The sequence below is a fragment of the Urocitellus parryii genome, chromosome 8, assembly GCF_045843805.1.
Source record: "Urocitellus parryii isolate mUroPar1 chromosome 8, mUroPar1.hap1, whole genome shotgun sequence".
NCBI classification, from domain to species: Eukaryota; Metazoa; Chordata; class Mammalia; order Rodentia; family Sciuridae; genus Urocitellus; species Urocitellus parryii.
Window position 1 is genome coordinate 145,197,358 of NC_135538.1, and position 26,695 is coordinate 145,224,052.

The following is a 26,695-nucleotide window of genomic DNA, read 5'->3' on the forward strand; positions in this document are numbered from 1 at the left end:
AACACATTGGAAGACCTTGCTCTAAACTCAAGCCCAGGAGATGAAGACATGTCTTTCCTGGGCATTTCGTTGTAGAAGGCGGCTGCCGTAGGATGTATAGCCCCGGCCCCTGGCCTGCCTCGTGTGCTGGTCCCATGACAAGGCTATTTTGTTAGACTGAAATCCTCAATACCTCAAACATCACAACTTTTAGTTGTAGATGACATGATACCTTTATTTTATGTGGTGCTGAGGATCAAACCCAGTGCCTCGCATGTGCTAGACAAGTGCTCTACCTCTGAGCCACAGCCTCGGCCTACAACTAGTATTTTTCTTTTGCTTTTTAATTGTTTTGTAGTTGTAGATAGACAGAATGCCTTTATTTGCTTTTATGCGGTACTAAGGATGGAACCTGGTGCCCCTCACATGCTAGGCAAGCACTCTGCCACTGAGCCCCAGCCCTATACAATGTAGTAGTTTTATGGAGGTGTGTCAGTTAGATGCCATGCTGCTGCTGCCGTAGTGACATATCCCATCACCTCAAGACCTTACTTCCCTGAAATGTAGCTGGCCAGAAGCCCATGCTGAGCTGTCCCTGCAGATGAACAGTGGTGTGCAGAGGGCTGGGCCAAGGGTGTGGGGGTCCCTACCCTTGGGGCTCACTTGCTTCTTTCCTTCTTCTGTTCTTTAAATTTCTATGATGTTTTGAAGGAGGTAGCTGCTTTGGGGACACTGAGCTATCAGGGAGCTGTGCCTGTACCTAGTGGCTTCCCAGCCAGGATGTACAGGCTCCCAGGCCCTGGCCCTTCCTTTCGGTGCTCCTAGGTGAAAAGTGGTCTGTGATTTCTGCTGTGTGACAGTTGCTGTGTGGTTTTTAGGCTGCCTCGTTTTGGAGATGGCAGTGGTTCTGAAACCCTGTGTCCTGAATTTTAAACTCTGGCTGTAGAGGAAGAGGGCTGTCCCCTTCAGTGTGGTAACAAGGTTTCGTGGTGCAGAGGTTTGTCCAAAACCTGCAAGCCTGGCACAGCCCTGCTCTGGACCCTGCTCTTTGAAGGGAGTCCGGCACCCACTTCCTGGTCCTCTGTGCAGGAGCCACCCGGACGGCAACACTGAGAGGTGCCTCTGTTCACCCAGTTTACCGTGGGAGCCCGTCAAGGGTGAGGAAGTAGGAACTGTGTGTGCACAAGAGGGCTGGGTGTGTGCTGCCTCCAGGGAGCTCGGCACCCACCCTGGTCCTCCAGGCCCATTATCAGGCCGTTCTCAAAGATGGTGACAGCCAGGCAGGTGGCTGCTGGGGTTTCTAGCCATACCTCTGGCTCTGCTGCGTGTCCAGACCAAGCCCACCAGTGTTGCTGCTCTTTCCCTGCCACGTCAGGTCTGTTCTGTTTTTAGCCACATAGTTTTAAATTCTGTGGCCGTGCATGCTGTTGTGTGGAGAAGAGTGTGGCAAACAGCTTTTTTGGAACAGGGAAGTGCATTTGTATGCTTCAAAGTTTCCCCAGTAGGCAGGATCTTGGTGCTATTGACCCTTATATACCCAGCGTAGGTGATTTTGAGGTGTGTGGAAGGTCCTCATGAACACCAGAGAGCCTCCTGAGCAGCAAATCACACCCAGGGCCCAGGAAGAGCTCCAGCCTGGGCCGAGCTGCGCATTTTTCTGCAGCATAAGATCCTGAGCTGAATGTCGGTGTCACTGAGGATTTTGTGTGTGTTCTGCCTCAGCTCGCTGGTGTACCCACGTCCCTTCTTAGTAAAGGTGGCAGGCTCTGTGCCGTCACCCGTGGTCCTTTGTGGTGGGCTGGTCCGCGTCTGGGTGCAGGTACTGATGCTGCTTTCCCCTCTGCTTCTGCTGCTCCCTAGGTTTCTAAGGTAAACGGAGTCACTCGAATGTCATCTCTGGGTGCAGGTGCAACCAGTGCCAAAAAGATTCGCGAAGTCAGACCTTCACCATCCAAAACTGTGAAGTACACTGCCACGGTGACCAAGGGGACTGTTACGTACACCAAAGCCAAGAGAGAACTGGTCAAGGAAACCAAACCCAATCACCACAAGCCCAGTTCAGCTGTCCACCACACAATCTCAGGGAAAACCGAAAGTAGCAATGCAAAAACCCGCAAACAGGTGCTATCCCTCGGGGGGGCGTCCAGGTCCACCGGGCCTGCCGTCAACGGCCTCAAGGTCAGTGGCAGGTTGAACCCAAAGTCATGCACTAAGGAGGTGGGGGGGCGGCAGCTGAGGGAGGGGCTGCGGAATTCCAAGAGGAGACTGGAAGAGGCACACCAGGCGGAGAAGCCGCAGTCGCCCCCCAAGAAGATGAAGGGGGCGGCCGGCCCCGCCGAAGCCCCCAGCAGGAAGGCCGCGGCCGCCCCGGCCGAGAAGCCCCTGCTGAACGGACACGTGAAGAAGGACGTGCCCGAGCGGAGTTCGGAGAGAAGCCGGCCGAAGCGGGCGGCGGCCGGCAGGAGCGCGCCGGGCAGACAAGCACACGGCAAGGCGGACAAGGCGGACAAGGCGGACGGCGCCGCCCCCTGTGACCCCCGTTCTACCTCGCAACCCGAGCCCGCGCACAAGCCGCACGAGCCGCCGGGCAAGCCCGAGAAGGGCGCCAGGGCCGGCTGGGCGGCCATGGACGAGATCCCCGTGCTCAGGCCCTCGGCCAAGGAGTTCCACGACCCGCTCATCTACATCGAGTCGGTCCGCGCTCAGGTGGAGAAGTACGGCATGTGCAGGGTGATCCCGCCGCCCGACTGGCGGCCCGAGTGCAAGCTCAACGACGAGATGCGCTTCGTCACGCAGATCCAGCACATCCACAAGCTGGGCCGGCGCTGGGGCCCCAACGTGCAGCGGCTGGCCTGCATCAAGAAGCACCTCAGATCTCAGGGCATCACCATGGACGAGCTCCCGCTCATAGGTGAGGTCTGCGGCCGTGGGGCCCGCGCCCCCGTGCCTCTCCCCACCACCGGGCTCACCCCTGTGGGAGTGCAGCCCAGAGCCCCTCTTCCCCCGCTTGGGTGCCTGCAGCAGGAGGAAGGGGTGGGTATTGTGGGCCTAGAGCACCAGGGGCTCATGCTGGACATGCAGGCCTCCCTTGCTGGACTGTGGCCTGCCTGGGCAGAGCAGGGCCCAGGGAAGCAGTGAGAGTGCTCTTTGGTTTAAAGGCCAGAAATTTGTTTCGTAATAGCTCCCTGCACTTGTCCACTGAGATGAGGGTGTGGGCAGGGCGGCCTCTGCTGAGGCATCTCCTTGGCCTGCATGTGTCACCTTCTCTGTGTCCTCCCATGGTCGTGTGTGTCTGTCTGTGTGTCCATCCGTCCGTCCGTGTGTGTCCGTCCATCCGTCCGTGTCCAGGCAGTTGACTGGAGTAGCCCCACCAGGTGGACTTTCCCCTTGAAGCCTCTCGTGCTGAGCACCCGAGATTTAGGGGTTTGGATCCAGCGTAAGTCTGGATGGTTTCAAGGATCAACCTCGTCATCAGCCTCAGGCCATTTTCCTGTTCTGCTCCTCATTTTCCCCTTGAGCTTCATTACTGTCTTTAATGACCACCTGGGCCCTCTTCCAGGCCCAGGTAGAGGGTCATGTTTATGTTTCTTCTGAGAGCAGGTAGGGCTAGGATGGGCACGGGCATGGGCGAATCCTGTAGGGAGCATGTGTGAAAACAGGTGCTCTCCGGTGGGTGCTGGGTATTGCCTCCCAGGACTCTGCCACACCCTCCAGGCCCTCTCGTGTTTTGGGGGTAGACTTCCTCCGCCAAGGCTTCTGCAGGGGCAGGCCCTTAGGGACAGCTGGGTAGGGCGGCATGTCTCCCTTTGAGCTCTGGAAGAAGCTCAGCAGGCATTCAGTGTCAGGATCTGGCGGGTGGCCCTGTGCCTGTGAGCACTCAGCCCACCTGGTGACCCAGAGACAGCACATGGACCACGGAGCCCTCCTGTCTGTGGCAGACCTGCAGACGTGTCAGTTTCTCCTATGTGACAAAACCTCTGACATGGACAACTTAAAAGGAGGAAATAGTTGTTCTGGCCCAGAGTTCCAGGTTTCAGCCCACAGCCCGCTGACTTTGTGCCTGGGGAGCTGCCATCACGGCAAGGCGAGCCTGGCAGAACACGGGCTGCCATGTCAGGCAGTTGGAGGTGCACGTGAAGGGGTGGGTCCCAAGGCCTCCCCCAGGCCTCATCTCCTAGAAGCTGTTCGACCTGGGGATTGAGCTTGGGCTGCCCAGACCCAAGCTGAAGGCCCGGAGGGGAGCGTCAAGTGCTCTCCCTGTGGGTGGCCTGCCTCTGTGTGGGGCTGTGACAGGGGATGCTGCCGAGGCTGCCAGAGCCCTTTTGCTCAGCGTTTTTGCTCTCGACGGTGACTCCACTGGTACCAGAAGCCAGGCAGGGGTGTGGCCGTGGTGTGCGTTCCTGCTCTTGGCTGTCATCCCCGAGTGTGAAACACTTTGTCAGAGGAGCACCGACCTGGCCTGCGACCTTGGAGGCCTCTGGCCCAAGGCGCAAGCCTCGATGTCCAGCAGCAGCTGAGACCCAATGCCTTTGCAGGTCCCAGGGCACCCCAGCCCCCCGGGAGCCTTGGCTCAGGAGAGCAGGCAGCCTGTGACTGAAGGCATGGGTTCTGCAAAGGGCTCCTGCAAGTACCGCGTACCCTCGTGTTGCTGCTGGGTTATAATCTGCCTGCAGAAATGCCTGGACGGGGAGACTTCCTTCCCCTTGCATGTGTGCTGAGCCACAGGGGCCGCGTCAGGACTTGTTTCCTCGTCCACCTGCATAGCAGAAGGCAGTGTGTGGCTGGTCCTTTGGGGAAGCGCTCTGGTTTTGAGACAGAGACCAGCCTTGAGTCACACATGGGACTTGGGCCTCGTGAGACCTTCAGTGGGCCATGGAACCTTAGAGCACAGGTCCTGCTGTCCAAATCTGGGGCGATTTTCTCTGATGGTGTGTGCCCTTCCTCAACCTCTGCACTGCACAACCCACTCCCATCCCACCAAGTGGGGGGAATTCCCTCCCCAGGGACTGGTTTTCATGTCCCCTCTGAGCAAAGTGGTCCAGGCTCCACTTTGCGTGGTGAGCTGGCCCCTGGTTTGCTCCAGCCTGTGCTGCTGGGCTTTCCTTTGTCTTTGATGTGGATGCACCCCCACCTTCTGAAGATTGAGGAGTTTCTAACGTGCTCTGCTCACCCAGCACCTGGTTGTGGGTCATTTTGGAAGCTCCCCCTTTGGCCCGGAGTGGCTGCTCCCATTGAGTGGAGTCATGGGGGGTGTTCCCTCATATCTGAGCTCTGTGCACTTGTACAGCTTTGCTTCAGTCAAGAGCAGCACTGAAAACACACCCCCATCTCTTCCAGAGATGAGCAGCTGCTCTGTCGGGACTGTTTTCCTAAGCACGTGCTCATTTTCAACCTGGAAAATCCAGTGAGATTAAAACCAAATCCCCTTGTAGTGAGGGGCTGGGTGTCAGCAGGGGAGTCAGGACTTGGTGTGTATGTGAGTCCCCTGTCTGAGCTGTTCTGGACCTGGGTGCCACCAGGAAGCCCTGCCCACCCTCACTAGGGCTCTGCTGCTGGTGCGTGAGATTGGCTGTCGCTGGTTCATGCCACACCTGGGATGTGGAGCTCTAGAATGTTCCTCCCCACTTACTTGCCTGGCCAGCCCTCTCCTTCCCTTCTTCCTGTTTAGTACTGTCCTCCTGTTGCGCCCCCACCTCCCCCTCGGGGTGCCCCTTCCCTCTGGCTTTGGGGGTGCTGGGCTGGGACCTGCCTCTGGACAGGCTCCCTTCTCTCTCGGTGCACTTCATCCCAGGAGCCTGGCAGAGCCCCAGCACACAGTAGGCGTTCAGGAACGGCCAGATGATGCAGCAGGCCTTGTCCTGTCTTCCTCCTCTTCCTCCTCACCACTGTCCCGTCTTTCCCCCTCACCGCCCCAGGAGGCTGCGAGCTCGACCTGGCCTGCTTTTTCCGGCTGATTAACGAGATGGGCGGCATGCAGCAAGTGACTGACCTCAAAAAATGGAACAAACTCGCAGACATGCTGCGCATCCCCAGGACTGCCCAGGACCGGCTGGCCAAGCTGCAGGAGGCCTACTGCCAGTACCTGCTCTCCTACGACTCCCTGTCCCCCGAGGAGCACCGGAGGCTGGAGAAGGAGGTGCTCATGGAGAAGGAGATCCTGGAGAAGCGCAAGGGGCCGCTGGAGGGCCACACAGAGAATGACCACCACAAGTTCCACCCGCTGCCCCGCTTCGAGCCCAAGAACGGCCTCATCCATGGCGTGGCGCCCAGGAACGGCTTCCGCAGCAAGCTCAAGGAGGTGGGCCAGGCCCCGCTCAAGACGGGCCGGCGGCGCCTCTTCGCTCAGGAAAGGGAGGCGGCCAAGGAGGAGGAGGAGGACAAGGGCGTCCTCAGCGACTTCCACAAGTGCATCTACAAGGTAGGTCCCCTGCCTGCGGCCTGCACTGGTTCCACAAGCACGCGGAGCAGGATGTGGGGGTGGGCCTACCCGGGCGAGCCAGGAGGGCGGCGGGCGCTGGCTGTATGCAGGGACACCCTTAGTCTTTGAACACCTCCGAGGTGGCAGGCCGAGGCAGGGGACCACAAGTTTCAGGCCAGCCTGGGCAACTTATCGAGACCCTACCTCAGAATAAAATTTAAAAAGGGCTGGGGATGTGGTTCAGGGGTTAAGTCCCCAGCGCCACCACACACACAGAAATAGAAAAAACCAACGTCCCAGAACGAATGACGAGTGAGTGGGTGTTTTTCTGGAGGCTGGGAGGTCGTGGCCCAAGGTGTCAGCAATCTGAGGAGGGTAGGTTTGCAGCATCCTAATTTGGCCGAAGGGCAGAGACTCGCCCGAGTTGTCCCACAGCCTGACACCGTTGCAGTGGGAATTACACTCCAACTCGAGTTCCGGAGGGAGGGCAGGCACATGCAGCCCCTGGCCAGTGCTGTGGGGTTCGAAAGGTGCATTTGTAATGAAGAGAGAGCCTGTAGTTTGTCCAGGGAGGCTGGGTGTCTGGCCAGCAGCAGCCAGCTCTGGCTCTGCCCCTTGCGAGTGCTGTGTGTAACCTTTACCTCTCTGGACCTTCTGCATTTCCTTCATGAAGGTGTGTGTGTGCCCTGCCAGGACGCAGTGGTGGTGTGCGTGTTGTCTCTGCACTCCCTTCTCCACCAGGGGCCCGGCGAGCGTCCTCAATGAGGACCCTGGCCCTCTCTTCTGCCTCCTCCCTTCTGTTTCCCACAGCCTGCTGCCTCGCTGCCCCATCCCAGCATTGCCGGGTCTCTGCCCTTCGCAGAGGTCTCCTAGGAACTGCGTGGAAGGGCCGGGCGGGGCAGACCTTTCCCAGAGAAGCTGATCCTTCCTCTAAGAAGCAAGTGGAGGTGATGACCTCCTCTTGGCAGCCCACCTGCCTCCCTCCTCAGCCTCCAGGAGCCGCAGGGCACCTCAGGGCCAGCTGGCAGAGCCCAGGTGTGATCTCTGAGTTGAGGCCTGGCCCAGCCTGGCCCTGTGTGCTGGTTGGGGATTCGCGGGAGGGAGTGCTCTCGGATGAGGTCTCGGCCCCCTGCCCTTCCCTCTGTGGTGTCTTGGTGGGGTGCTCGGGCTGGTGGGTTTCTGCTGCGTGGGGGATGGGTAGTCCTTACCCTGCCTGGCTCACTGCAGGCTCCGGCTGTCCTTGCTCCAGGGTTTCCCCATGGACTGTGGAGGTACATGGAGCTCCTCGCTGGAGCCCAGGTCTGTGGACCTCCTTCCCTGGGCCAAGCCCTCTCGCCTCTTTCCCTGGGGCAGGCCGCCCTTCTCTGGGCTTTGCACTTGCTCCTGGCCTATAGGAAGACGTGCCTGTGCCTACAAGGTTTTGTGACGAACTGCAGAGGGTTTTGTCTCTTTGGTTTAACTCTCCGTCCCAACATCTTCTGCTGCCTCTTGGAGTCACAGGCATGGGGCCTGGGGAGCTGCCACCAGCAGCCTGCTCCCACCTTCATCTCAGCTGTGAAGTGTGTTCCTGGACGGGAGAAGCTGCACCTGGAGACCGCCTAATTTATTTAGGGTGTTTCCTGAATCCCCGAGAAGCCATTCTCATTTAAAGCCACTCACCAAATCCTGCGATTCTGAATAATCGTCCTCTTTCCCCTGTTGGCTGCTGTTTATTTCAAAAGACCAGTGCAGCAAGAGTGTTCAGTTCCAGGGCACCATAGTGCATGCCTGTATCCCAGCTACTCAGGAGGCTGAGGCAGGAGGATGGCAATTTTGAGGCCAGCCCCAGCAACTTAGTGAGATTTTGTTTCACGATAAAATAAATAAGGGATGTATCAAGGGCCCCTGGGTCAATCCCTAGCACCCCCACAAAAATGTTGGATCCAAGAAAGGGTTTTTGTTGTTCTAAAAAAACATGTTTTGTCAAAGATGTCTTTAGATTGCAAAAATTAATGAAGCTGGTCAAGGGATACGTGCCTCTGACCATGCAGGGTGGTGACTAGCCAGCACACCCCACTCCTATGTCCCCATCACCTCCATTCACTTTAGTCCAGTCACTTAGTGCACAATCGGGTCTCTGCTCGGAGGTCTTCTGCAGGGAGGTGACTTTCCTGCAAACAGCAGGACAGAAAAACCAAATTCCAGAACCTTCCTCCCACCACCTTGATGGTGCCCAAGGGCAGCTGCCTGGTTTAGAGTCTTGCTCTTACTTTGGAGGAGTGCTGGCGTGTCACCCCAAAGGGGAAGCTTCCCGACCAGCTCCCAGGAGCCCCTGCCCCCTCCCTCGTGGAGCCGCCTGTAGTGCCCCGCTCTTCCTGGGACACAGTAGGTGCTGGATGTTTATTTCTGCGACTGGGCGATTAACGTGCCTGTCAAAACCCGGAAAGGCAGAGTCTGAGAAGGCTCCTCGGTGGCACTGGTCAAGGCAGGAGCAAAGGCCGCGTTCCTAGGTTTCCACGGTGGCCGCTTCATTGAAGTGATTTGAGTTTTTCAGGGAGTGGGGCCAAAGAGGGTGTGGCCAGTGGGCCCTCTGGCAGAGGGCAGCACGTGGCTTCTGTGGCCAGAGTGGTGTGGATCGTCCCCATTCTCCAGGGGGATGCCTGGTCATTGCTGCTTGTGTCTGCATTAGGCCCGTGAGCTTAACTGGTCCTCCCCTCACATGGGGTCCCCGAGGGTTTCTGTCCAGAGTGTGAGGTGCTTTAGGAAGTCCCTTGTGCTGTCGTCGGAGTGTGGCTGCTCCTGCCTTCTGGGGCTGGCACCTGTTTCTGGTGGAAACTGGCCCGGCCGCTGCTCGTGGTGGTCAGTGGAGGGGTCGCCTTCTCCATCTCTTGACACTGGGGACTCAGTGCCTGGTCTGAAGATTTTTTTTAACCGTCGTTTCTGCTGGCCATTAACTTGGGACACAGTGGCCCAGGGCTGCAGGGGAGACACAGGCCGAGGCCGTGACTGGCATGTGGCCTGATTGGCGGTGAGCTGGGCTTTGTGTTTTAAGCTTCTCTCTGGTGTTTCCTTTCGTTTCAGGGAAGATCTGTTTCTCTAACAACTTTTTATAGAACAGCAAGAAATATCATGAACATGTGTTTCAGCAAGGAGCCTGCACCAGCCGAGATCGAGGTGAGTGGCCCCCCGCAGTGTTGGGCAGAGGCCGAGTGTACACAGGGCCGCCCAGCATTGCACGGAGTTGATCGAAATGCACCCGGACACCAGTAAGGGTGTCGTGAGACCGAGGTGGGCAGGCCTCTCCTGACCGTGCCCCGATTCAGAGGTGGCAAGTTGTCCAGCTTGGGGGCAGGGTTCTGAGCCTCCCTGGCCCCTGTCCAGCAGGCCCCTCCCACAGCTGCCTCGCCCCTGTCGGATTTCGTTGGAGCTGGGCTGTACTGCTCGCCCCTCTGGCTTCCTCCTGATGGAGTTGGCAGATGGCCACCCTTGGCTTCTGCCAGCTCTCCTCGAGTTACTACAGGGTTGGAAAGACAGCACTTCTGTGTCCAGACCAATTAGGGGAGGTTTTGTGTGCAGCGCTATGGGACAGAACTGGGGTCTGTTTACCTGCCTTGACCAGGCACAGTTGGAGTCCCCGTGAACTCCAGCTGCTAACATAGTTGATGTGGAAAGGGAAGCCAACCCTACTCTTATCACTTGGTTGGGGCATCCACAGCTGTGGAGCAGGCATGTCTGAGGACTGCAGCCGCACCTGGTGTGTGTGAGACAGGCTTCCTGTGTCTTTAATGATGGTTGCCACCTCTTTAAGGTAAAATCCCAGGTACAGCCTATTGGGAAGCTGAGACAGGAGAATGTCAAGTTCAAGGCCAGACCCCACAACTTAGTGAGACCTTGTCTTAAAAACGGAAAAGGCTGGGATGTGACTCGGTGGCAAAGCACCCTTAGGTTCTGTTCCTTGGGTCTCAAGAGTAAATAAATAAATAAAATGCAGGTGGGTGTACTCTGGCACCTGGTGACCCGGGGTCCTGGACGTGGAGCTGCCACTGCTCTCCCTGGACAGCATGTGGCAGCTCAAGCCTGCTGCCCTCACTTGGGGACCCTGTTTACTTTTGTCAGCTTTTCAGCTCTTGGCCATTGGCTGCTGACCCCTGCTGCTGCTCTGGGTCTCCCTGGTCCTGGTTCTCAGCCTTGAGGCCCTCAGAGCCGTTCCTTGGTAGCAGTGTCAGGAGGCGAGCGTGGCTTTGGGAGCTAAGCATGTGAGCTGGAGAGAGGTCTTGGCTATCCTCCCTGTGGCCCAGCAGGAGGGTCCTCAAGCTGCAGGTGACTCTCACCATTGTGTGTGCCCACTTTATCTTTGGTATTCAAAGATGAGCCTGGGTTTGGCTGCAGCGGTTACATAAATCTTTAAACACAGCAAAGATTTGCTGAAGTTGAGATTTCAGCCTGAGGCTGGCCAGCTTCTTGTGCCTTGTGTCTTAACAAAAACGCCAGGCCCTTCTCCTTCCCACGGCCAGCAGCTGAGGCGGCCACTGCTTATGTGGAACGACCGTCCTCTCTCCCAGATCTTTGTGCATGGCAACACCTCTTGTGTGTCTCTGTCTCAGCTCCTGGGTGGCGGGGTGCAGGGCTTCTCCAGTCCTTGGTGGTGATCTCCATCGTGGTTTGTGGACATGGACCCTCCAGCTGGTGGCTCTTGGAGGGAGTCACGCTGTCCTCCTCCTCCTGGGAGCTGCATCTAGGATGTGATGGCGAGTTAAGCGAGGCTCCTGCCTGTGGGGTCTGGAGACGGGGACGAAGCTGCTTAGCTTCTGGGATGCTAAAGAGGGGAGGAGGAGGAGGCTGATCAGAGACGCTCCTGGCCCATCCTTTGCCATGTTCCTTGGTGATCTCCACGTGTGGGTCCTGTGCACACCCAGCCCCCAGCTCTGCTCGAGCTGGCTCCCACCGAGGCCTGGGTGCTCGCAGCTGGGTGCTACCTGCAGGGTGCTGGCCCCACATCATGGAAGGTGCTGATTCTCAGGGGGCTGCGTCCTCCTCAAGCTGGCTTTTTAGCGTGTGACACCACAGCTGCTCTAACATGTGCGAGCTTAGTGCCGAGTCCTCACGTCCACGCAGGATGCTGCCCGTCCCTCCCCAGGGCCCATTGTGCCCCCCGCCCCAAGGCTAAGACTGAGCCCTCGAGCGCAGTGCCCGCTCCCCCCTTGCTGCTGGCAGCCGTTCCCTTGTCTCTAAATTCCCCTGCCTCAGGAACCTCCTGCGAGGGGATGGATTTTGTGACTGGCTTATTCAGGGAGCGTGTCCTCGGGGGCGTGGGTCAGTGTTTCTCTCGAGGCAGGTGATGTTCCGTGGCACAAATACGCCTGGCTCTTCCCTCTAGCCCATGTGCCAGGGCACCTGTCCCTGAGGCCCTGCTTCAGTCAGCAGGGTGATCGGCTGCTCGCCTCCTGTAGGGGGCACTCTGCCAGGCCTGGGGACGTGGCGTCTGTTTGTCGGGCTCCTCCGTGGCAAGTAGTGTCCTGTGTGGAGCTGCTCCAGGACTCCGGCCCCTCGAAGGTGCTGACTGGCTCTTTCCTCTTTCCTGCAGCAAGAGTACTGGAGGCTAGTGGAAGAGAAGGACTGCCACGTGGCTGTGCACTGCGGCAAGGTGGACACCAACACTCACGGCAGCGGATTCCCAGTGGGGAAATCAGAACCCTTTTCAAGGTAGCAGTGGCGTCCTTTGTCCACATTCCGGGGACCAGACACCACCCTCCTGGCCCTGTCTGTGACACTCTTCATCTTCCCTTCTGCAGGCACGGATGGAACCTCACCGTCCTCCCCAATAACACAGGGTCCATCCTGCGTCACCTCGGTGCTGTGCCTGGTAAGCTGAGGCCACACCTGAACCCGCTCTGAGAAGTCCCCGGGCGCCTTACAGGGTGGGGTGTATCCACCAAAACCGACCCTCAGAAGAGGGAGGAGTGAGATCACAGCTGGCGAAGAGGAGGTGGACGCAGACTTGGGCAGCACGTGAAGCCCAGGGCCACTCTGCGCCTGGGAAAGTGCACTCGAAGGTCCTTCAGGCTCTAGCAGGCTTGTCCTCTGGGCTGGGAGTGGCGGGTGGAAGCCGAGTGCTGTCGAGGCCCCGGAGTGGGAAGGCCAGGCGCCGACTTCGGGAGCCCACAGCCTCCTCTTCCTGGGCTGAGGCCTTCCTGAGCTCGGCCGCGTGGGCTTGCGGTTGGCACCTCCATCTCGGGATGGACGCTGCAGCCCCAAACTGGTGGTGCGTTGACTTGGTCATCCTTGTAGTCACAATCCTGCCCCAAAGGTGTTCTTTACTGTTAGGAACATTGTCCTTATTCTTGGATTCAAAGCAACGAAGAGCAAATGATACCTTCTTGTGGAGTCCTCGGGTTTTGAAGCCAGTTCTTGTTTTGGGTTTCCTCGAGCTGTGTTTCACAGTGCTGTCCCTCTCTTCTAGGAGTGACTATTCCCTGGCTTAACATTGGCATGGTCTTTTCTACCTCATGCTGGTCTCGAGACCAAAACCACCTTCCCTACATTGACTACTTACACACTGGTGCTGACTGCATTTGGTGAGTAGCGGCCGGTGGGCCTCCTCCTCGAATTTCGTATGTAGTGGCCACTGTCGCCTCTTGTCATCTGCCTGTTGTGTCTGCGTCATTTCCCCGTGGTGACAAGGAGTAGCATCACAGAAACTTGACTAACAGCAGGGCTGCACCGACTTCCCCTCAGTACCTGCTCTGTGGGGCTGCTCAGGAGTGGCCGTCTCCAGGTCTGTTCGGAGCGGGGCTCTCCCTGTGCACAGGGACTGCTAGGACAGCAGACCATCCCCGGGAAGCCCTCTGGGTTGTGTCCCGCACCAGTTGAGCCATGCGGGGTGGGCATGTGGTGTTCCGTTGGGCCCCTGGATCCTGGCTCAGCTATGGCCAGTCCTTGTCGTGGCTGGGCTCTTGGGTTTCTTTGTTTATGGAGACATGATAGAAGATGGCACTCGCTTAGCTGCCTTGCCCCGTATACTGCAGGCATCACATTCACTTCTAACCGGGTGTTCTTAGTGAAATAAAACCAAACCCTGTAACTAGTGTGGCTGGCATGGGTCGCTGTCGACTGTTGTGGCTTTGATCCTGCTGGTGGGACTGGGACCTGGGGGAACGGGGTGGGGATCATCAGTGTCCGGTAGCAGAGCGGGGTGGATGTGGTCTTGAGGCCTGGGTGGTGGATGGCTGCAGGACGCTGTCCCCTGCGGGTTCTCGTGGCCACTGGGCCCCTGTGGCTCACAGTGTGACCAGGGCAGAGCTGACTTTGCTCTGAAAGCTGAGGGCTGCGTGGGCGGGTTGAGTCAGAGGTGGCGAACGCGAGGTTGTGTGGGCTCTGGGGTCTCCTCCCTGGACTCACCTTGATGGAGGGAGGCTGGGGTGCGATTGGGAACTCTGGGGGTGTTTTGTTTTAGTCCCCCAACGTGTGATTTGTGCTAAGTGCCCCGTATCTAAATCAAAAGCCAGTAACAGAATATGGTGGCTTTGAAGTAATATAAACGTTTAAAAAATACATAAATGTAGGCGTCACTTTCAACTCGGCAACTGAAACCTGGATTTGGCCTCAAGGCCAAGTGGGGCCCCGGCGCCCAAGAGGCTGTGCCCAGCCCTGCTGGTGGGAGGTGGATGTGAGGAACAGCAGGGACAAGGGACAAGGGAGCTGTTGGGAGTGGCCCGCGGTGTCCTCCACTATCCCCGTCCCTGCTCTCGCTCGTGGTCGATGACGTCACTGGCAGCCTTTGGTCTTGCCAAACCCTGTCCCCTCTGATGATGCCCTTTTGCCCATTGCCTTACCCTTTCCTGGCTGGCTGCCCCTGTCCCTCCTGGGTGGTCTGTGAGGGCACCCGGGGATCCCAGTGCTGCTGTTGGAGCTTCAGGTCCTAAACCTGTGGTGGCACCTCCACCAGGGCATCAGGTGCTGGCAGCGGCCTGGGCAGGAGCCGGCTGCTTCCCTGTGCTCGGAGGCCTGTGGGTGTGCAGGAGGGCCTGGTTCTGATTTGTAGGGGTTTGGAACATCTGGTTTTGCTTTGGAGGCTTTTGGCTCACAGTGTGGCTCAGATCTTCATAAAAGATGAGCTGCGTCCCCGGGTGCGGCTGCGGTTTGGCTGTGTGCTGGGCGGAAGCAGCCCTGTTGCCCAGGGTGTGGGCGGGAGGCTGGCCGTGAGAGGGCCAGCTGCTGGCAGTTGAGTCCTGCTTCTGCTGGGCCCGCCCCCAGGGTGGCCAGCGCACACAGGTCCTGGTCAAGCCCCGCTTCTGCCCATCTCTCCTGCCCAGGTATTGCATTCCTGCTGAGGAGGAGAACAAGCTGGAGGACGTGGTGCACACCCTGCTGCAGGCCAACGGCACCCCCGGGCTGCAGATGCTGGAAAGCAACGTCATGGTACGCCCCGCTACCTCCCCAGCAGGGCCCTGACTCCTGGGCAGATAGACTAGGGGACCCTGGAGCTGTTTATGAAGCCGCCCCGTCCTCCTTGCTGCTTGCCTTCCTCTGGCACGAAAGCCAACCTGAAGGAAGGCTTTGCATCTGGGGCATGGGCGCCAGCTCCCGGGCTCCGCGGCCTCGGAGCCTCTTTTTGATGTGTTCATTTGCCTACAGGTTGGCGTGTCCTTTGGGGGGGGACTGATTTGAGAGGCTTGGGTTGGCGCTCTGGTTCTCCTGCCATCCCACAGCTGTTATTTGGAGGAGCCTGGCTCTGGACAGAAATGAGTGCAAGGGTTCTTCTTCGGTTTTCAGAAGGCCTCAGGCTGTTGAGTCCCCCAAGCCTGTGTTGTCCTGAGCTGTGTTCTGACCAGTTGGCTGAGGGGCTTCTCTGGCCTCCTGTCTGTGCTGGTCCCACCCATCGGAGGAGGGAGCAGCAGCCTCCTGCATTGGCCGGTGGGCAGGAAGGCTCCGGAGGGGTTTGTGGCTGACGGGCAGCTCTGTGCTCGTGGCCTCTGCCTGTGGGAGCCTGCTGTCCGTCCTTGGCCTGTGACCGTTTAGGACTTTTTAAAGAATTGTCTGTGTTTTTTAAGGGGAAAAGTGATCTGATCTCCTTGAGAGCTGGCCTTGAGGTCCTAACGCTAGGTGTTCTCACAGGCCTGCTGGGCAGACGGGCGAGGACCCCCGGGTCTGTGGGCACTTGGGCTGGGAGGCTGCTGATAGAGAGGCCTGTGCCTCACCTGGCCTCATCTCCCCAGATCTCCCCGGAGGTGCTGTGCAGGGAGGGCATCAAGGTGCACAGGACGGTACAGCAGAGCGGCCAGTTCGTCGTCTGCTTCCCGGGGTCCTTCGTGTCCAAGGTGTGCTGTGGCTACAGTGTCTCAGAAACCGTGCACTTTGCTACCACCCAGTGGACAAGTATGGGCTTTGAGACGGCCAAGGTAAGCAGGTCCCCCACGGCCCAGCCCCGCTGCTTTCGCGGTGCCCCGGGGATACCTCCTCCACAGGCGCTCTCCCTGCAGATGAGTGTGGACGGAGCAGGTCTCTGGAGTCTTAAGGAATAGCTGGAAGGGTTTTCTGGGAGAGATGGTTGTTGGGCTTTGTATCATAAAGAGTTTCCCGGTCTGTCACTGGCTGACCCCTCTGGTACTGGGGGACCACAGAGGTATGCCTAGGGTGTGAGTGTGCTGGCAGTCCCTGCTAGTGCTGGTGTTTTCCCAGCCTCGGGGCTGGCAGCAAGGTGCTGGGACTTCTTTCTGGTGCCCTTCTCCAGGTAAGGAAAACTTCTCAAGTTTCAATAGATTTAGCTCCGGTGCGGTTAGCAGTTTGGAAACTGAGGAGGCCTCTGCCTCCCCAGGAACCTGAGCAGCTGCTCTTCTCTTCCAGGAAATGAAGCGTCGCCATATAGCCAAGCCGTTCTCCATGGAGAAGTTGCTCTACCAGATTGCACAAGCGGAAGCGAAAAAGGAGAACGGTCCGACTCTCAGTACCATCTCGGCCCTTCTGGATGAGCTCAGGTACCATAGATCTGACCAAGACCCCAGGCTGAGGCCTGAGTGGCCGCAGGGCCAAATGGGCAGAGATGTTGGGGAGCAGCCTGTTTGCTACAGTGTCCCCTTTTGTCTTCGTGCATGATGTTGGTTGCCAGTCTCCTGACAGTTGATGCAAAGTGCGTGGCCCAAGGGGTTGATCCTCCTCGGAGGAATGAATGCATGCTAGGCTCTGGACCCTCAATCCTGGCACCTCTTTGCCATGGGTGTCAGGGCCTGGCTCTGCACGCTATGGTTTGAGTGGTATGGTGAACAACCTGCCCACCTCTCAGTTCTTGCCAAACTGCCTGTGTTATGTGTGTGGCTTCCTGGGCAACTGGTGAGCACTAGCACCCGGAGCACATGGGGAGTGCTGGCCACCCTGCCCCAGCCCAGACTGCACCCCGCCATGGCTGCCAGAGCTCTGCTGAATGCTGTGGCAGGCCAGGGGCAGTGTGATGGCTCGCCTGTCTTCTGCTAACCCCTTCTCCTGCCCTCTAGCCCCACACTCCCTCCCTCTGCACGGAGGGGTGGGGGGTCTCCACATTGCTGGTGGGCAGCACGTAGATTTCACTTGGGTGGTCAACTCTTGGCTACTGATGGCGGGTAGCTTGCCTGACACATGTCTGGCCTACTCAGCTTGTAGCAAGAGCCCTCTGTAGCTGGATGGCGGGCTTCGCTGTGTGCCATGTCTGAACCCCAGGTTAACTTCTTCTGGCCTTTTGGCTTAAGAGAAAGGCTGGGGTTTGGGCAGGTTTGCGGGACTCCTGACTGCACATGTGGGCCTGGCGGGGGTGTCCCTTCTGATGACTAGCAGGACCTGGCTGCTGTTGCTGACTGCCCCTTGTTGTTTGGGCAGGGACACGGAGCTGCGGCAGCGCAGACAGCTCTTTGAGGCCGGCCTCCACTCCTCCGCACGCTATGGCAGTCACGATGGCGGCAGCGCGGTGGCGGACGGGAAGAAAAAGCCTCGAAAGTGGCTGCAGCTGGAGACGTCGGAGAGGAGGTGTCAGGTCTGCCAGCACCTGTGCTACCTGTCCATGGTGAGCGGCCCGGGTCTGCTGCCATCTCTGTCCTCGGGTTCAGCTTGGTTCACCATGTGACCTCTCTTAGCTCCGGGGAGCCCTGCGTCGGTCTGGATGAGTTGTCATTTCTCCCTGGGAAGCTTGGGCTCCACGCGCTGCCACGGCCCTCTGCGGCCTTCCCTGAGTGTGGCCTTGACCAGTTCCTTTCTCTTTCTGGTCCATTTCCACAGTGCTGTTGGGGACAGTGTCCTCATGGCCACCTGCTGACCCAGCTTCAGACTGAACGTATTGCTGCTACTCCCCAACTCGCCCCTTATTTCAGGCCAGATTTGGGCACAGCTCTGGCCTGGATGTGCCCAGCTGGGGCCCTAGTCTGGCACATAGTCCCCTAATGGCCCTGTCCTAGCTTCCCTGCTACACGGGCTGATCTGCCCCTTCCTTGGCACAGACCAGCTCTGCCAAGTGTGTGCCTTGCACCTCACGTGCTGGCAGCAGGCCCCCCCCCCCCCCCCACACACACACACTGAACACAGTCACCATATCTCTGCTGGGGTGGCAGGCCAGGGCTGAGGTGCACGTTCTGCTTGCCCCACCAAGTCCACTGCCTGCAGAGGACAGGGTCGCCCAGCCCTGCCCAGCCAAGTCAGATGCTCTTTGGAACACTTGCAAGGTTCAGAAATTTTAAGAGAGGTGAGGGGCGCTCAGCTCAGGCTGCCTTGTAGACTCACGGCTCCTACCACAGTTCTGAGGCTGGAAGTTCAAGACCAAGGTGTGGGTGGGCGTCCCCTGCAGCCTCTCCAAGGCTCGCGGAGCAGCTTCCGAGCTGCATCCCCGTAGCTCATCTCCATTCCCCTTGCTGTGACTTGTCCTGTCCTCAACTATCTCACAAGGACACCCGTCAGGTTGGATCAGGACCTCTCTGATGCCCCATTTTACCTGTGGTCCAGGCCCTACCTCCAGGTGCAGGCGTGCGGGGATGCTGGGCCTTGGGGCATGATCCTGGTGGGGTCGGGGCGAATCCAACCCGCAGCCACCAGGCACCCGTTTTGTGTGATGATCCCTGTCTGCTGGGCTTTGCGCATGTCCTGTGCAGAACTGTGCTGTTAGGAGGGAATAATGAGCAGCCCCTCCTGGGTGGTGAGCGCTGTGTGGACATGCTCATCTCAGTGACCACAGCTGTGCAGGCCCATTTTCCAGGTGCCAAAGTTTTGCTCTCAGAGCTGTCACCTGGCCGTCCTCAGAGCACGATGTTATGTGACCTCCCAGGAGTAGGTTGGGGTTTCATTTATAATTTTCATGGTTTGGTCACCAGGGCGGGGGTGTGTGCTCGTTTTCTATATTTCATACTCCTGTCCTTAGCCCTCAGTGTCTTTTGGAGGTGGCACTGCCATGGGGAAGTCATTTCCTGGCCCTGGTGGCTTATTCCCTGTTCTGGGCTGCAAAACACTTGGATCCAAAAGCTTCAGGTTTTCCCCAGCTGCTCCTCGAACAGGCCTGGGTCATGGAGGCCATGAGCTCCAAAGGGAGGGATTCTGGGTCTGGTTGGAGCTCTGGGTCCCCTAGTGGGAGCAGAGGAAAACTTGTGCCCCCAGCTGCATTGACTCAGCTGCTTCTGAGTGACTCTGAAACCGTCTTTCCTGCGAGAACCCCCCGGATGGGTCCCATCACCTCCGCCAACCCTCGCCCCAGTCACTTAGCTCCCCCTGTATCTGCCCCAGGGACTCTGGAGGGAAGAGCACACGCCCTCTGAACGCAAGCGCCGTGAGCAAGCGTGGGTGCTTCGTCTCATCTCAGCTAGGCCGCTGACCAGGCGCTCAGGGGACTGCAGTGGGGGGGTCTCTGGGGGTCAAGGGCTCCCTGACGTCCAGCTCCTTCATCCACTTTATAGAGACCCTGTTCTAGGCTGTCAGTTTTTTGGGTTTCTTAATCCATGTCCATGTTTGAAAGTCCCTGATCCTCCTGGTTTGGTCAGTAGGTGGCAGGACAGGCTGCCCTGCTGTGTGCACCCGCTCCTAGTCCCTGGTGGCTCCCCCAGGCTGTGCCCAGCCCTGCCCTGTAGTCCCCAGCCCTCTGCTCTGTTGCTTCCCCACCAGGTGGTACAAGAGAACGAAAACGTGGTGTTCTGCCTGGAGTGTGCCCTGCGCCACGTGGAGAAACAGAAGTCCTGCCGCGGCCTGAAGCTGATGTATCGCTACGATGAGGTCAGTCCCTCCCTGCAGGTGGTGGCCCAGACACTAGGAGCTTTCTGTGCTGTTGTCACAGCTTGAGGGCCCCACTGCCCTGTGTTGTGGAGAGCCAGCCAGAGCTGAGCGCTGGTGCTGCCACCTGGCTGGGTCCTGGCCACCGGAGCCCCACATGCTGGGACATGACCCCCCTCATCCCAAGGCTCAAGAGGTGGCTGCTTTGGCTGTGCTCCGTGTGTCCCTACCCCAGCCTGGCCTGAGAAACGGGGGTCAAAGCTGTGGAAACCCGTACACCTCCACACTCCTGGCCTTTCCTGCTTTTCTTCCTCCTGTTAGCAGCCTTTGGGCGGATTCCAGTCTTGTCTTTACTTAGTAGATTTGGGACCTGAGCACATTCTGACCTGGTGGGTGGGAGTCCCTTTGGGCAGTGTGCAGGAGTGGCCTGGTGGTGCGTCTGTCCCTCTGCTGTGACAACCCAAAGACACAGTCGCAGCACCCTCTATATAGGGAAGAGGTACAGCAACACTGGGAGGGCGTGGTCCGTTATGGGCTGTCCAGGCTTGGCTGTGCCAGCCCCGGGCAGTCAGTCTTGGGCAGAACTAAGTGCCTTCTGCACAGGGAGCTTTCCCGCCAGGACTTGAACCTGCGCAGCCTTCTCCTCTGGACTGTGCAGTACAGAGTTCAGCTCGGGCCGGGTCCTCCTTGTCACCTGGCTGGCTGCTCTATAGCTGCACTACTGATCTTTCAAAATGGCCTGTGCCATGCATGGGATGTTTGGTATTCCTGACTGCTCCCCACTAGATGCCAGTAGCCACCCTCCTGGGTGGGACATCCCGCAGTATCTACAGAGGATGGCACTGTCCCTGAGGTCAGGAGTGGCGCTGGCAAGCTCTCTGTCCACACCTAGGGAGCTATCCTGCTCCTGTTGGGATCTGGCCATCTCAGTGGTGTGCAGCGTCTGGTGGCACTCCTGGCCTTGGTTTCTGGAGGAGGGTTCAGTGCAGTGTCAGTGGATCCACATCATCTGGCCGCATTGCTGAAGAAATGGGGACAGGTGCCGCCTGGTGGTCTGCGACATGCCCTGTAGGAGCAGCCCAGCTGCAGGTGCCCAGAGCCAGTGCTTTTTGCTGGGTGGTCAGGGCCTTCTCCCCCCACACCTCCTGGGTGGGTTGAACTGTGAGTGACAGTGCCATCTCTAAGACTATCTTGGCTGGAGTGTCTGGGACGTGGAAATGAATGGCTTTCTGTCCCTCCACAACTCTTCAGGGTCTACCTCTGAGGCCCATGGCCCATGTCAGTGACACAGTAGCAAAGGGAACATGTGCTCCCAGGCTGCCTGGTGGGCATTTGCGCTAATCTAGCTCCTGGGGCAAGGAGTAAACTGTGCCTAGAGGTCACCATTGCCTGCACTGGGGACTCTGGTGGCTGTTTCAGGGTGTTTGCATGAAATGCCCCTCCCACCATCTCTACAGCAGCCCTGCGGGTTGACATGCGCCAGGTGTGTGCAGGCCCAAGAGTCCTTGTCCACTAGCTCCAGCAGCTGGCAGCAACACTGCCCTGGAGGCCTCGAACAGATTTGGGACCTGGCTTCGTGGCTGCTGGGACTCCTCTGCCTCCCCCGGGGTAGTCCCTGCCGACTTGGGAGCCTTTGTCTCCTGGGCTCTCCACCAGGCCTCAGCCGGGCTGGTTCTGCACCCGAGGGCCAGTAGAGCACTGGAGGTCTGCACTTGCTTCTCTCCCTCGTTTCTGTTCTTCACACAGCGCGTCCTCTTTCCTGAAGCTCCCAGTCATACGAGCTGTGACCTTTCTCAAGTCCTTCCTGGGCTTGGTGGTGGTCTTCACAGTCCTTCATGTCCCTGCTGCCTTCCCAGCGTGGGAGCCAGCAGGATGGCGGAGGCCCAGCCCAGTGATGTTGGGTCAGCTCTGCCAGCAGTTCCCTCTGGAGTATGGAGTGTGTCCCTTGCCCTCACCTAGCCAGTCCAGTACCCTTCCTCCTCCAGGCACTGCCTTCCAGTGGATGGCGCCCATGGCGGTGCACTTGCCCCCTGGCACCCTTTCCTGCTGCACCCCTGATGTTACTAAGCAGCACAGCCCCGCTTCTACCCCATCACCAGCCCCATGGAAGGGGTTGCTCACACCTGTTCTGGACTGAGTCCTCTGGCCAGGCTCAGTTGCAGGTCAGACTTCTGAGCATTTGGCTGAATCCTAAGATTGATTGGAGAGCCAGGCTTAGGTCTGTTTGCATGTTCAGTGAAGGCGGTGACTGCTTCACAGTGACAGCACATGTCAAAAGTGGTTAAAAATAAACCCTGTTCTCTGAGGAGGACTGCGCCTGGCAGCTCGCATGGAGATGAGTAAAAACTCTGCTCCACCAGCCCTTGTCGTAGCCAACACCTGCAAAACACATGCAGGGGTGGCAGTCAGGGCTTTGCCCCTGCCCTTGCCGAGGGAGGAGAGGCCCATGTGACAAGCCCAGGTATAGCCAGTGGATGGAGCTTGGAAAACGAAGCTGGTCTCTCAAGTTGAGGTGTTTTAATTGGGGCATCTCTAGCTTGTAGGACCAGCAGAAGTTCATCTTTGATCCCTGTGTACCCTACAGATAAGTCGTTCCCGTTGAAGCCACTGACTGGGGAGGGTCTCCCCTTCTATTCCCTGCGAGGTACAGCAGCTCTCGGCCCTTGCACCCTTTCAAGAGTCCTGCAGCGCCTGGTTCTCACACCTCAAGAACTGGGCAGCTCTTGGGGGTTAGTGCTGAGCTTCATGGTCCTCTGGCCACTGTGTGCCTGGACTTCCAGCCTGGTGGAGGGCACTTACTTGGGCTGTTTCCAAGCTTCAAATGAAGGAACTGCTCCGCAGAAAGCTGCTGTCCACCTAGGACTTTGTACATGGCCATGGCAGCTGTGTGTACAAACACGTGGGCTGGCCCTTGCTTAGGGCTCTCCAGAGAGAAGCCCTCATGGCTGGCTGTGGGCCCTGTGTACCAGGCTGGCCTCCTCCCCTGCCTGGGACCACATGGTTGCACTGCCCTGAGAGATGTTGAGAAATGTACATTTGTGCCTCCTTCCTGTGTTTTTTAAATGAGATGGTTACAGGGTGAGTCATGCCCATGGTCGGTCTGTTTCTTGGGGGAGTACAAGGACCCTGGTGTCTGCTGTGTCCCCTACAGCACAGTTAACAGTGGAGACATGTATATGTAAACAGCAGTCACTGCATTTATTTGTGAGACCAAGTTAAATAACCTGCAGTGTCTAAGCAACGCTGCAGAACTTGGCCACAAATCCTAAGTTCTGCTTTGGGGTGGGGGTGGGGTAGTGACCTGGTAATCAGAGTTGGGGGTCAGCTGGGTAGGATGACATGACTCCTCCACCTGATGGCATCAGGAAAAGGTCAGCCCCATGGCCAGCAGTGCCGTCCGCATGGTGAATCAATTTGCAGATGGTTGTGTGAACACAGATCTGAACACCGAAATATATAATTATTTCCTAATTATATACTTCCTGTATGCAGTTATGGGACTTGTTCTTTTAGCCTATTTTATGCTGTCCTCCCAAGACATTTATTAGGGGTGCAGCCAGGTGGGTCCAGCCTGGTAAGGAAGGCCCCCTGGGGCCATGTCTCCTGCATGTTGTCCACTCCTTCTCAGGCCCACTGCGCCTCAAAATCCCGTGGGGCCCTGAGCTTCCCCACACTCAGAAACCCATGCTGATGTGGTTTGGTGATGAGCTGCTGTTCTCTCAGCTCGACCCGAGTGGACCTTGGGGCCATTGCCTGCTGCATTAACTGTCTTGCTTTCCACCCCCGCAGGAGCAGATCATCAGTCTGGTCAATCAGATCTGTGGCAAAGTATCCGGTAAAAACGGCACCATCGAGAACTGTCTCAGTAAACCCACACCAAAAAGAGGCCCCCGCAAGAGAGCGACCGTGGACGTGCCGCCTTCTCGGCTGGCGTCCTCCGGTTCATCCAAAAGTGCTTCGAGCTCGTCATGAAGATGCCAACACCATGGTCAATTTATATATATTTTTTTGTAATTATTATATTCTAGTTTGGAGTACTTGCTGTAGGATACAAGCTGTCTTTGCACTAGCTCTAAAGAAGATTTTCTTCTGGTTTTAGAGAACTAATTTTGTTTTAGCATTAAACTGTTGAACTTTTTTTTGTACTTAGAATACCTAGACACTGCAGTCAGATTTTTGAAACTGCCGTATATTCACTGTTTTAAAAACCCTTGAGGGGGCTGTATTAATTTGTATTGCCCCTGTGGCTGAAAAAAGCCCTTCTTGTTTGTTTTGATTTTTTTTTTTTTTAAATGTTGGGGGAAAAAGGCTTTTTAACCCATTTTTGAAGAGGGTGAAGTTTGGAGAACAAATTTTAAAACCATCAGTCATGTGAGCAGGTTTTTTTAGATTGGAAAAGGGATAGGACACAAACACACACACACACACAAACACACACACACAAAAAAAAACTTGAAAAGAAATGGCTTTACTTTGGCTGTCTTTTCTTCTGTCATGTGCAAGATGAGTTTGTACTTTGTAAACCGGAGAGCCCCGTTTTGTTCCGTTGGGCGGTTATGGCAGCTGGAGGCGGACGTTGTTTCCTAACCAGAGGCGAAATGTGGAGGTCGAGCGACTAGGTTTTCGTTACCAGCACATCACTATGCATCCGTGTGAGGAAGAGAGGACGAAGACAAAGACTGCCTGCCTTGGAGGGTCACTGAGGGAGACCTGTGCCTGATTTCATTAGGAAATCCTTTCTGTTATTTTTTGGTGCTGTTGGCTACTTTATCAAAAAACCCTTCAATAGCATCCTTAAGGAAAAAAAGGAAAAGCGACGGGAGCCGCAGGTGCTTCTGTGCCATCGACGTGCAATCTGACATTCCATCTTCATCTCGCTGCTTCTTGTCACACCTTCACAAGTCAGCATTAATCTTTTTTTAAATTTGTTTATGATCACATTTAGAGCCACTAGGAGGTCTGCAGTTCTTTTTGAATGTGAAAATGCATTTGCGCTCATCTTGTCTATTTTTTCTGTCCATGTTGTAACAAAAAGGAAAAAAAAGAAAAAAAAATCCCATCCCTTTTGTACATATGCCTGTAAATTGTTTTAAATACTTGAGCCTTTTCTTGGGGGGCGGGGAGGGGTGAGAAGACAAGATGAAGAAAAGCCTTACATTTCAGTTTCTTCATCGGTTGGATTGGATGCTTACAGGGTTTTTCTTGTAACATTTATAAGTGCTGCTTACATCACTGAACAACAACAAAAAAATAATAATGGAGTAGCTGTTGCCCTTCTCCGGTTGTGTGTACAGTATGTGTGGAATAAAAAGGGAAACTGTTTTCACAAGCTGTTCTTTGTTTCATAATTGGATCCATCAGTCCCGTAGCTGCCCATATTGCACTGAGCTTGCCAGTGGCGACTGCCAGGAGCGTCCTAGGATCCACTTTGTTGGTTGTTGTTGCAGAAGACTGAACTGTTTTTGGAATATTTAACAGTTACATAAACAGTCAAGTGTTTTCCAATGTGGTTGTCCGGTTTTTATGGCCTTGCTGTGTACTTTTCCCTCTTTTTGACAGTAAACTTCTGCCTATGGCTTACAGTTTGACATTTAATTTATTAGCGCTGCTCTGCACCCCTCCCTTGAGGGAAGACTTCATGTGGTTTATTGCCAGTTTGTTTACTTTTCAGGTTTGTACTACAAGGTTTAATAATAAAAACAAAGTTTTTTGGACATTTGTCTTGTGGAAGATGAGTGAATGGAATGGGCTCCCTCTCTTCTGGTCAACGGGCAAAGGCTGATCTGCCCTTGGGAAGGGAGTCTTGTTGCTCCCTGATCTCCATGCGCTGGTGGCCCAGTGGCTGGGTCAGAGCCAGCCTGGTCCCCCAGTTTCTCTGCAGGAGTAAGAATGGCTGCTTCTGCCTATTCCTTTGCCCCAGAGGTTCCAGTGTTGTGGATGGGCCAGCTGTGAACCCAAGAGTGTCAGCTGCATCTAACCACTTACCTTTAATAGCAAGCCCTTTACAGGTTCATAGTCTACTTCTATGTTCATTCAGGCCTGAGCCACTGTGGAGCCCCAGGGCCCAGCCATGCTCTGGGGAGGCTGCCTCAGTGGGTGTCCCTTCACTGTGCTCTAAGCAACCCCTGTCATGCTGGCCTTGAGGACCTATGTAGGCAGAAGCCTCTGTACAAACCAGCTACTCTCCCAAGTCAGTGTTCAAAGTCCTCAAACTTTATTGTCAGCTCTTCTGTCAGTTTCTCACACATCATTGGCAATTGTGTAAAATCATTAAAAACCTGGCTTTACAGGAGCGTTCTGTGCATGGCTGACACTTCAGTCACTCTTCCTGACTTGAGTCACTGTCATCACTAGCATCTGGAGTGGCCTGGCTGTCAGCATGGGAAGTGGCCAGGGCAGTGTCCACCTGAACTTCTTCCTCATCAGACTGGACAAGGGGGCATTCCCCACCTTCACTGGGGTCCAGAGTGGCCGATTCTGTGCACACACAGGGTGAGGAAGGTAGCTTGGGCAGGGACTCTGAGGCATTTGGAACCTGAAGAGTAATTTCATCCTGACAGGTGTCAGTTTCAGGCCCTGTGAAATTAAAATACATTGTTAGGCCGGGCACAGTGGCTTGGGAGGCGGAGGATCTCCAGTTCAAAGCCAGCCTCAGCAATTTAGGAAGGCGCTAAGCAACTCGGTGAGACCCTGTCTCTAATACAAAAAATAGGACTGGGGATGTGGCTCAGTTGTTGAGTGCCCCCCTGGTACCCAAAGGGAAAAAGAAATTCCGTTAGCAAAGTTTTATGACACCTGTAAATTTGCCAGACTGCTCAGCCCCATGCAGGAACAACCCTGGGCGTACTGAGCTAAGCAGGCCAGAGGCAGCTGGTGGTCTGAGTGAACAACAGACCAGTAAGACTGAGCTGGGGTCCATGGTAATCTACACAGTCTGTAAGTCATCTCTCCTCTCCCACAGCTGCATCCCCAGCCCTTCTTGAGATAAAGTTTTACTGAGGCTGGTCTCAAACTTCCAACCCTCCTTCCTCCTGAGTTGCTTGCTCTGTACGTATCCTTTAAAGCCATCCAGAACATGAATACCAAGAGAATTATCTTTGGGTAGTTCCC

General features: G+C 56.5%; 2 protein-coding genes across 3 annotated transcripts in view; one reads left to right on the top strand and one right to left on the bottom strand.

Annotated features, from left to right (window-relative positions):
• Jarid2 (jumonji and AT-rich interaction domain containing 2) overlaps positions 1–25,680 on the top strand; it is a 218,842-nt gene extending 193,162 nt beyond the window's left edge. Inside the window, exons 7-18 of the mRNA XM_026384570.2 lie at positions 1,840–2,890; positions 5,895–6,397; positions 9,458–9,550; positions 11,961–12,079; positions 12,169–12,239; positions 12,837–12,951; positions 14,689–14,794; positions 15,592–15,774; positions 16,220–16,350; positions 17,222–17,405; positions 19,481–19,588; positions 23,375–25,680. Coding sequence (XP_026240355.1) covers positions 1,840–2,890; positions 5,895–6,397; positions 9,458–9,550; positions 11,961–12,079; positions 12,169–12,239; positions 12,837–12,951; positions 14,689–14,794; positions 15,592–15,774; positions 16,220–16,350; positions 17,222–17,405; positions 19,481–19,588; positions 23,375–23,557 — 2,847 coding nt within the window. The 3' untranslated portion in view covers positions 23,558–25,680. The remainder of the gene's footprint in view (positions 1–1,839; positions 2,891–5,894; positions 6,398–9,457; positions 9,551–11,960; positions 12,080–12,168; positions 12,240–12,836; positions 12,952–14,688; positions 14,795–15,591; positions 15,775–16,219; positions 16,351–17,221; positions 17,406–19,480; positions 19,589–23,374) is intronic.
• Positions 25,681–25,776: 96 nt separating this feature from the next.
• The window catches only part of Dtnbp1 (dystrobrevin binding protein 1), a 122,875-nt gene continuing 121,956 nt past the window's right edge, over positions 25,777–26,695 (bottom strand). For both annotated transcript variants that reach the window (XM_026384573.2, XM_077801616.1), the window contains exon 10: positions 25,777–26,161. In XM_026384573.2, coding sequence (XP_026240358.2) covers positions 25,905–26,161 — 257 coding nt within the window. In that variant the 3' untranslated portion in view covers positions 25,777–25,904. The remainder of the gene's footprint in view (positions 26,162–26,695) is intronic.